Raw genomic sequence first — 9,659 nt, 5'->3', positions numbered from 1 at the left:
AGCCATAGGTCCTGTCCGACAACCCTTCAACTTTTCAAAACCCTGTGGGATGTAAAAAAGAACCCACATGGAGTTCCAGGTGTTGTGGTCTGTCCTCTGTGGTACATCACGGTTTCACAAGAGCATTTCAATGGGCTACGACTCTTAAGCTCCTCGGGGGTAAATAAACTAATGACTATGACTTGATTAGTACAGTGTAGTAATAATTATTGTTTTCCAAAATTAATGCATAAACCCTCTGTCCATCATCCCTCACCATTTGGAGTTCTGTTGGTGGTTTACTACCCTAGAAGGTAAGTTGGTTTCTTTGTGGGGATTGGGGAGGTTGTCCCTGATTCTAAAAGGCTGGCATTATTTTTATTTGACTTGATTATCTCTGAAACATGCAATAGTTAGACATGATCTCCATGAAAAGTGGTACAACATCATAGTTTCTTTATCATAATATTATAAATACTCCACTCAGCAAGTGAACAATAAGACTTAAGGTAAGCTACATTTGATGTCCATTAGGTTTTTTTTAGGTTAACGAGCCTCCCCCCTCTCCCCTGTAAGGCCAATTTCCATCAACCAGCATGCAAGTAAGGAATGTGTCAGTTGTTGTAAATTGTGTTGTTAGGATGAAGAAGCACCACAGGAAGATGCTAGCGAGGTGGAGCAAGGCAAACCTTACCACTGGCATGACTGGTGCATTGTTCGTAGCCGTGACTGTCTGTATCTATGGAATGAATCATGTGCTTTGGAGCTTTCTAATGGCAGCAATGGCTGGTTTAGGTTCATTCTGGATGGCAAGCTAGCCACTATGTATTCTAGTGGCAGTCCTGAAGGAGGATCTGACTCTTCTGGTGAGTTTTTTTGAGACATCAGAAACGTTCTAGGGCCCCTTCGCTTAGGTAACCTCACTGCTAAAAATAATTAATAATTATTCTAAAAGTCAGCTTTGCAGAATTTGTAATTTAAAACATGCGCAATCTTCGAGCTTATTGCTCAAAGATTGCCTGGGGACCCAGTTAGCTGATTATGTAAAGTGGTGTGATTTTGTTTGCTACATGTACTTTTGCACACTTTTGGCCAGGATTGAATGCAACTACAAATTTTACAATTTTTAGGATGTTTTGCTTGGAACCCTTCACTTTACTTTCCTCATTTTCTTGTGACCTTTCCTTCTTGCTTAATTCTGCCTGCCATGCAGTAAGTCTTTGGTTAGCTATTTTACTCTCTTGTGGCCCCAGCCAGTCAACACTGCACTTCCTTTCCGTTTCCAGCCATAATTATGAGGTTGATTTCTATGGGTTAACAGATTGCATGGCAGGTTTCTCCCTAGTTTTCAGCGCAACAGGTATGGCACCTTTTCAAACCGGTAAAGCAATTGCTTAATGTTGGACGTTCTGCAAAGGATAAGTGACTTCTGAGCGTTTGCAGGTGGTAATAAGTGCTCTTACAAGCGGTAAATTTTACCGGTTACCGCCTGATAAGGAGAAACCTGCATGCTGAGGTCAACATTGGGTAGTTATTTTAGCGTTAAACAAAATGGAGTCCAATACAAACAGCATCAAAAATGTTCCAGTAAGCATTGTGTCCCAATGTTTCTTGACAAGGATCAACAAGAACTACGTGCACATGTAACTTGGAAGGCACGACATAGGCATTTTTTAATTGGTTGTTGACGCGAGTCTATAACACTTTTGTTGCAAAACCCCAAAGATTTTGTTTGAAGAATGGCTTATGCTTGTTTGAACATTCCTTTCTAGAGAGCAGAGGAGAGTTTCTTGATAAACTACAGAAGGCTCGTGGTCAAGTCAAGCTTGGCACACCAAGCCAACCACTCCTGTCGTCCCCTGGCTCCACCCGCCTCTCAGTCGGGAACTGGTCTCTTACATGCAACAAGGAGAAAGAGGTGTCCATACATAATGCCGACGGACAACAAGCTACCATTCTCCGTGAAGACCTTGCTGGATTTGTCTTTGAATCAAACAGGGGTACCAAACACACTTTTAGTGCAGAGACATCCCTAGGACCAGAGTTTGGAGCTGGCTGGATGGGAAGGAGAGGAAAGCGGTTTGTTTCGAAAGTTGAGGCTCAGAAATTGAGGATTAGAAACTTGGCCGCTGAGATCCAGGAAAAATATCTACTGGCCGCTCAAGCTGCACCTCGTGAAGTTGTTGCTAGATTACAGGAGATTGTGACACAGCTCCATGCGGCCTGCTTATCTCAAGAGAATCTTAGCAAGGTATGGTAAGATTATATGCATGCATTCTAAGCCTTTGTTGCCTTTCGATGGCGTAGCAAATGACATTCATATCTTTTTTGTAAAAAAAATTTTTTCCTTTTGAATGTCTAACAACTTCTAAAGATAACAATCTTAAGCAATTTTAAACTGAAAAAACCAAAAAAGAAAACCAAAACAAAAACAATCTTAAGTGGAAAAATATTGGACCACAAGGTCAATTATTATTAAATAATAATTTAATAATTATTTAATTAATAATAATAATAGTAATAATTGCTGTGGTGCAAGCAAGTAACAACATACTTTAATCTGGATTAAAGAAAGGATTTGAGGTAATGTATGTAAGCTGCCACGAATTCTCGAGTGACTATCAACAAAATGTATTGCAGCATTACTATTATACGCTAGTTTAATAATAATTATTATTATTAGAGCTACAATACAAAACTCCATGAAAACCATGAAAATCATATTATGGAGTCCTTTGAGGTACACATATTCTCTCAGTCTAATTCCTTGGTTTGCACACAAACACGAGGAATTGTGCCAGGTTACTAAGCCATTGAAGGATCGCGTTTCATTTGAAGAAACAAGAATGTTTTTTAGAGCTTTCCGCCTTTGGAAAACGAAAATTTCCAGTGTCTATTTCATATTTGTGCTTGTGAGTATCTTCAACATTTAAAGTAAAACAAATCCTTTTTCATTTCAACTGGAATTGCTTAATTACATTCATTTTGAAGTCTTTCGTCATTCATTTTGAAGTATTCGTCCACTGCGTTTGTTATGCCCAACGACCACATTATGATGTTTATTTTCAATAAATTATTTAGCTGGAACTTGGCTCGAAATCTTTGACCCATGTATAAGTCGAGGGCGATTTTTGGAGCTTCTTTTGAGGCCATAAAAGGTCGACTAATACGGTATTAATTATTATTATTATGTTTCACCATGGTTTATCTGTTGCGTCATCCCAGAAAAGCCCTTCTTGGGAAGTGGCTAACCAGATATTTATTATCTATTACATGTACTTCTGTTTGCTTTACAAGGGCGCAGAGAGTAACGAATCATGGAAGAATGAAATGTTCAGTGCCTTGAAAGGCTTGCTGCAGGTCTTGCAAGATGATGCCACAGTTTCTTCATATGAGTTGCAATCAACTGGGCTTGTCTCTGCACTTTTACACTGCCTCTATCAGGTAAGGATTGATTGCTAGACATTTCAAGATTCCACACAGCTCCTTGCATCCCCATGACTGGGTTAGTAAAGCGGAAAGAAAGAAAAAGAAAGGAACTTTTTTTAAGTGTCTAGTTGTTCCAGTGCTGGAGCACTCATTGGGGATACTGTTAGCCTGTGTAGCAAGCGTTTCTGTGGGAAGGGGGGGGGGGGGAGGGGGGGAGGTGCGGAAAGTGGGACAAGACAAGAAGGAAATGCGTTTCCTTCTCCTCTCCTCTCCTCCCCTCCATTTTTTTTTTCGCGTTCGCCCTAAAATTCTTGCGCAGTTGCGTCTCATCCGCTGGAAACGCTTGGACACTGTAAACTGAAATCAACAATTAACGTAAATCAAGAATTTCTAAAGGAACTATGGTGCTGTGTTACTGTGTGAGTAAAGAGAGGAAATTTGGATTATCAAATGATTAATTTTGTAGAAGTAAGTCTAGTACTGTGGGATGGTTAGAAAGTGGAAGTCTCCAAGCAGTAGATGAGTTTTCAATAGTGCCAGTCAAGGGATTGTGTGTTGCTATGGGTTTTTACACCTCATGGTTGAGCAATGTTAGAAACAGTGTTTTACTTGTTCTTTGCATTGTGACTTTGCCCTCATCAAGATACAGCAGAACTAAAAAAAATACTGGGCGATATTGCTCACAAAAATCTACAACGAGATATACTTATTTCTTAACAGACTGGTAAGGCAATATTGCCAGATAATGAAAACGCAAGCAATCGTGCTGCAGAATGCATTGCTGAGAGGGTTGAGGTGTTTAAGTCTGCCTTTGGGGAAACAGAAGAGCAATTAAACCAGGAAAAGTAAGTGAAGTTTCTTACATCATCACTCTCTTCAATCATTTACACAGATACCTTTGCGCATTGATGTGTTTCGAAATCTTTCCCAAACTTAAGCTTTATTTCTAAAGACTAATACTCGAAGAAAGCTTCATTAAAAGTTTTTTTCTAAAAACGGAGGGTATTAGATTTTGGCATCATTGGGCAATGTTTGACTCGTTCATTAGCAACCTCTAGAATTTTATAAAATGTCGTTACAGTATTTCAATGGAAAAGTTAACTGTAACAACAACTCCTTTTGCTGCTGGTGGCATTAATGTAGACGTTATTTGTTGAGCAACTTGTGCTAAATTATTGTTGGTGTTCTAAAATGCGTTAAAACTTGCAAAGGAGTCTCAACATTTTTCTTGCATTGGGAATTTCTAGTGGCACTCGTTTTTGAATTATTACTTGTAACCCAACTGTTTCCCTTATCTTTTTACAGAAGTGATGAAGTTACCCCAGCATCAATCCTGGTAAAGAAACTTGTGGCAGTGTTGGAGTCCACAGAGAAGCTACCGCTTCTTACGTATGAGTGCCCAGGCTCTGGCCTACAGGTGTGCCTCTAGTATGGGTATTTTTACAGTGCCAGCCAAGCCACTTCAAAGTCAGTTGAGCCACCCCCTCCCCCTACAGTCTTGCGGTCACCCAACCGTCCCTCTTTTTCGTTCTCCCCTTGGCTGATTGGCTTGTTGTGTGAGATTATTAAAGCTGGTTACCCAACTGATTTTGAAGGGACTACTGGCAGTATAGGTAGTTTGTTTAGTTCATTTTGTTAAAACTCTCAGATAAAGGACAAGTAATAGTTAGAAGTGAGAACTGGCAGACGTAGTTCCAATACTATTTTAGTTTCAGTTAGTGAACCCTCTGCCTCCCAGAAAGGATTTAAAATATTTATATTTTTATTTTTTGAAAATTTTGTTCGTTTTTTTATTACTAGTTCAACGCTGTGCATAATCATATAACAAAGGTCATTGTGCAAGTGTTCCCATAGTTCTAAGGAGTGGAAGGAAAACTGCAATCCTGGCCAAAACACTTGGGACACTGGTTTTTTTTTCAAAGAGAATAATAATTATTGATAAATTGATGTGGGTGGGAATTAGATGTAACTTGGATGAAATTTACCGAAAGACGAACAAAAAGGGTTGTGTCCCCAAACGTTTTGGTCAGAATTTAAAGGTAAAGTCTGCTACGAACCCATCAGGCCGGCGCTTAACTCCGGTTGTTGTAGCATGAAGCGACTAGGAGTATTTCTAATCCCCCCCCCCCCACCCCCCCTCCCCCCTTCCTGGATGCTAGTCCATCGCAGGGTTACCCCCCAGCGTTACATTTGCCGGTACCTATTTATACACCTGGGTGGAGAGAGGCACTGTGAGAGTAAAGAGTCTTTCCCAAGAACACAACACAATGTCCCCGGCCAGGACCTGGATCCGGACCACTCTATGCGGAGTCGAGGGCACTAACCATGAGGCCCCCGCGCCTCCCCCTTTGGTCAGGATTGTAGCTTGTTAAATAACTCACTGTCACGAAGTACTTTGACCGCATTTGTTGGATATATCTTTCAGGTCCTCGCTCGGCGACTAAGGTTTCAGTTGGAAAGAGCTCCTTGCGAGGGTTCTTTAATCGACAGAACTGGAAGAACATTAAAAATGGAGCCCCTGGCCTCTGTAGGAGATCTTGAAAGATATTTATTGAAAATGGTAAAACGTTGCATTATTTTTCCAGTTGTAAGACGTTTCATATCGGTTCATAAAGAATTCACTCTGCAGACCTCAAGTTGCACTTTGTATGGAAATTCAGTGTCGCTAAAATGAGGAGTGATTCTCTTCAAGTCATTATCGCTCTTAAAAAAGTAAAGTAAAGTGAAGTAAAGTAACCATATTTAACGTCGGTAACTCGTAACAGTAGGGAGCGTAAGCAATGGCGACGGCGACGGCCACGAAAACGTCATCTCAAAATATAAAACAATTAATTCACGTTACTGTAATCACGTCGTGACTATTTCAACCTTTTTGATATGACAAGGGTGTGGTACATTTTGTAGTTCCTCAAAAATGACACTGTCGGAACGGCAGGAATGTGCTGTTTTTCATAAAACCTCAAATTTGGCGATTTCATATTGTTGTTTTTGCTGACGGCGGCAAAGATATGGACAAAAGAAAAAAACGCACGTGCAGGGCGTGCAAAGCTATTCTTTTCGTCCATTAAATATACAAATTTGTGACGTTCTCGTCGCCGTTGTCGTTGCTTAAGCTCCCTAGTAATTCAACTGACAAACCAGAGGTCTACGGTGTGCTCATTTTACTCCACCCTCTCCGTCAGTGCTTCGTTTTACGGGTATTTAAACCTACTTAAACTACACTGAAGGAAGGAAGGAAGGAAGGAAGGAAGGAAGAAAGTCGAAACAAGGATATGAGATCCGGGGATCGAACTCAGGTCCTCTTGCTCTTACTGGAGAATGTTTAATTTAACACATTTGCAGGTCGAAAAATCTAGCTTTTCCTAACTGGCTTTTTTTTCACCACACATTTTGTCTTTTTTTGTCAGGTTGCAAAGCAGTGGTACGACTACGAGAGAAGCAGCTACAACTTTGTACGCCTTCTCCGAGGTGGGAACAAGATCACATTCACCCATATGCAGGACTTTGATGAGAACGGAATCATTTACTGGCTCGGTACTAACGGCAAATTGATCCCTGATTGGGTAAATCCTGGCTCTGTGGGAATTGTGGCCATAAGCACTTCAGAAGGCAGGGGGCTACCATATGGAAAGGTCGAGGATATCCTCAGTAGAGATTCCGCCGCACTTAACTGTCACACAAATGACGACAAGTAAGCCTCAATTTTGTTTCGTGTTTGTTATTTATTTGTTAGAGCAGGTTGAAGTATTAGCAGCTAGTCAGCTGATGTGGACCTGCTATACCCACCCACCCACCCATATACTCACAGAGGACAGCCACAACACCGGGAACTTCATCCCCTACTCTTCTCTAATAGTGTGTGGGTTCTTTAACGTCCCACAGGTAACTAATGAACATGGAAGAAATTTGTGAGACGGGGCCTACGGTTTCTAGTCCTTATCCGAGAAGACTTGAAAGTCTAACCATTTGCGGATGCACTTTCTCCTCAGTTATTTGTTGGTCCGGCCGGAGTCGAACTCCCGCATGGCAGCCCGATACTCAACCAACTGAGCCACCAGTGCGCGGTTAGAGTTAGAGTTTCGTGGTTTGTGTCGCTTCAACTCTGACGAAGGCGCTATAAATTGCGTGGAACGTTAGGCGGTTGTGCAGATCTTTGTCGATCAACATTCTACGGACACTGAGCTCTGTGATAACTTGTGCAATAAACAAGCCTTCTTACCCGTGCAATGACTATTATTTCGCAGTTAAGACAGACTTCGGTGCTTCGGTACCTGTTTCAAATGCCGGGCAACCAAAGCCGTGAATTTGGTTTCCCTGATAAATCCTTGATTGCCCATAAGGAAACCCAGTGCGAGTAAATGCATGCGTGTTGACTGAGATGCAATCACATGGCGATCGAGCTTAACATCCCATAGTTCTTAGTATGCGCCTGTGGTTTTTGGCGAAATGGTGGCATTTTTTAAAATGGCGTCTTTGATCTCCATCGCCTACAGACTCTACTTGTTTTTGCTGCTATCTCTTGCTTTTTCCTATCGGACAGTTAATGTATTTCTAAAAGCTGCAGATATTAAAAACACGGGAAAATGCTCAGCTGCGGCAAATAAATTATTATTAACAGTTCCATCGAACATTGACGATAGAAAACCGACAAGTTTCAAGTTTATTTGACTATTAATTTTATCATTACAATAAAAAGACTACACTATCTCACAAATAGCAAATGCTAATCTAGGCGGGAAGTGTTTACATATCAAAAGTTTGCACAAAAGAAGGAAGGAAGAAATATAAAACTTAAAGTGACAATTAAAAATATAATATAATCGAGTTAACAAGAATAGGTCATTGAAGAAATAACTCCGTATTAGTGAGTAACTCGGGTGCTGCTTATGATTAATTCATTTCCTATCTTTTGGCTTGGTTGTCCCTAGTTTTTTCCTGGGGCAACTAGGCTTTTTTTGGTTTACCAAAAACTGGTCTCCCGGTAAACTTTCTGGTTTTCTCGGACGACTGCTTATTTCGAGGTTTACGTTCAAACCACATTGTTTTATGTAAACGCGGAGAGTGCAAGATGCAACGCAGCGTGTTCACATTCGCCACAAAACCTCACATTTGCCGAACTCTCACTTTATCTTGCTGCGGATAAATTTGTACTATCTGAAAGATATTAATGAACCATACTGATTTTCTGTTCCTTTTTTGACAGAAATGCTTGGTTTGCGGTTGATCTTGGCGTGTGGGTCATTCCAACCTGTTACACATTAAGACATGCGCGTGGCTATGGAAGGTAGGATTTGTGAATTAAACTCTTGTCAGTGGGACATTTCCATGTTAAGTTTTGTTTATTAGTTTAGTAACACCATCCAGGTGGTAGCGGGGCACACAACAGAGTAATGTTCAAATCGGTAGTGTGCTCTTCACAAGGACAGACGGTATCACCAGGAACTCGGCGTCGCTAAAATTTCCCTTCTCATAGTAAAGGTGCTGAAATCAGTTTCAACGCTTTCAAGTATCGTTCTTATTAGAAGGATTGGCGTTTTAGCAATGTTATGGTACCATATGAAACACCAATAGGCCATTTTCGAAATATCAAATATTCAGCTTGATAGTGAGGCAGTGAGGACAAAAACAATAGAAACACGTTTGAATGAATGTGAAAAATATTTGCATATCATCCACTTTCCTTTGTCTTTGTCCTCAGAACCTCTCTTTCAAGCTGAATTTTAATATATCGAAAAAGGCCTATTATTACTGAACAAGATGCGGTCATAATTGTGACGTAATAAGTCACTGCGGCAACGAGGAAGCCCCGTAAAACACCCTTGATTTTGTCTTTAGTTATTCATATCTCAAAAGCAAACTCGGTGACCCCCGTTTTTGTTGATGGAAAATGATCAGAAGGCCAGGATGAAACTTTCGGCAAAGTCTAAAAAAAAGTCTGTGCAGTGCATTCAGAGCCACCTTAAATCTATGAGCAGTATGACCTGACGATCCTTATCTTAGTCGCAGAAATCTTTGTTAGCTCAGCAGAAGACAATCCGAAGCGGAAATGTAGATACACCAGTGTCATTACTTGTGAATTTATCATTTGATCTTGTCTTAATTGTGTTCATAGGTCAGCTCTACGTAACTGGCTTTTCCAAGTGAGCAAGGACGGCAAGAACTGGACAACGCTGTATACGCACACTGATGATAACTCGCTTAACGAACCCGGGTACGAGAATCGTATAATTATTATAGTAATTGGAAATGCA

General features: G+C 40.7%; 1 protein-coding gene across 4 annotated transcripts in view; it reads left to right on the top strand.

The window, feature by feature from the left end:
• LOC137979816 (E3 ubiquitin-protein ligase HECTD1-like) overlaps window positions 1–9,659 on the top strand; it is a 47,361-nt gene that overhangs the window by 14,672 nt on the left and 23,030 nt on the right. For all 4 annotated transcript variants that reach the window (XM_068827152.1, XM_068827154.1, XM_068827153.1 and 1 more), the window contains exons 11-19: window positions 620–845; window positions 1,752–2,230; window positions 3,277–3,423; window positions 4,129–4,253; window positions 4,714–4,825; window positions 5,834–5,968; window positions 6,816–7,099; window positions 8,612–8,692; window positions 9,521–9,619. In XM_068827152.1, coding sequence (XP_068683253.1) covers window positions 620–845; window positions 1,752–2,230; window positions 3,277–3,423; window positions 4,129–4,253; window positions 4,714–4,825; window positions 5,834–5,968; window positions 6,816–7,099; window positions 8,612–8,692; window positions 9,521–9,619 — 1,688 coding nt within the window. The remainder of the gene's footprint in view (window positions 1–619; window positions 846–1,751; window positions 2,231–3,276; window positions 3,424–4,128; window positions 4,254–4,713; window positions 4,826–5,833; window positions 5,969–6,815; window positions 7,100–8,611; window positions 8,693–9,520; window positions 9,620–9,659) is intronic.

Source organism: Montipora foliosa, chromosome 12 (genome assembly GCF_036669935.1).
Source record: "Montipora foliosa isolate CH-2021 chromosome 12, ASM3666993v2, whole genome shotgun sequence".
NCBI lineage: Eukaryota > Metazoa > Cnidaria > Anthozoa > Scleractinia > Acroporidae > Montipora > Montipora foliosa.
Note: the sequence above shows the minus strand (reverse complement) of the source record. Positions and strands in the feature narration are given on the sequence as shown.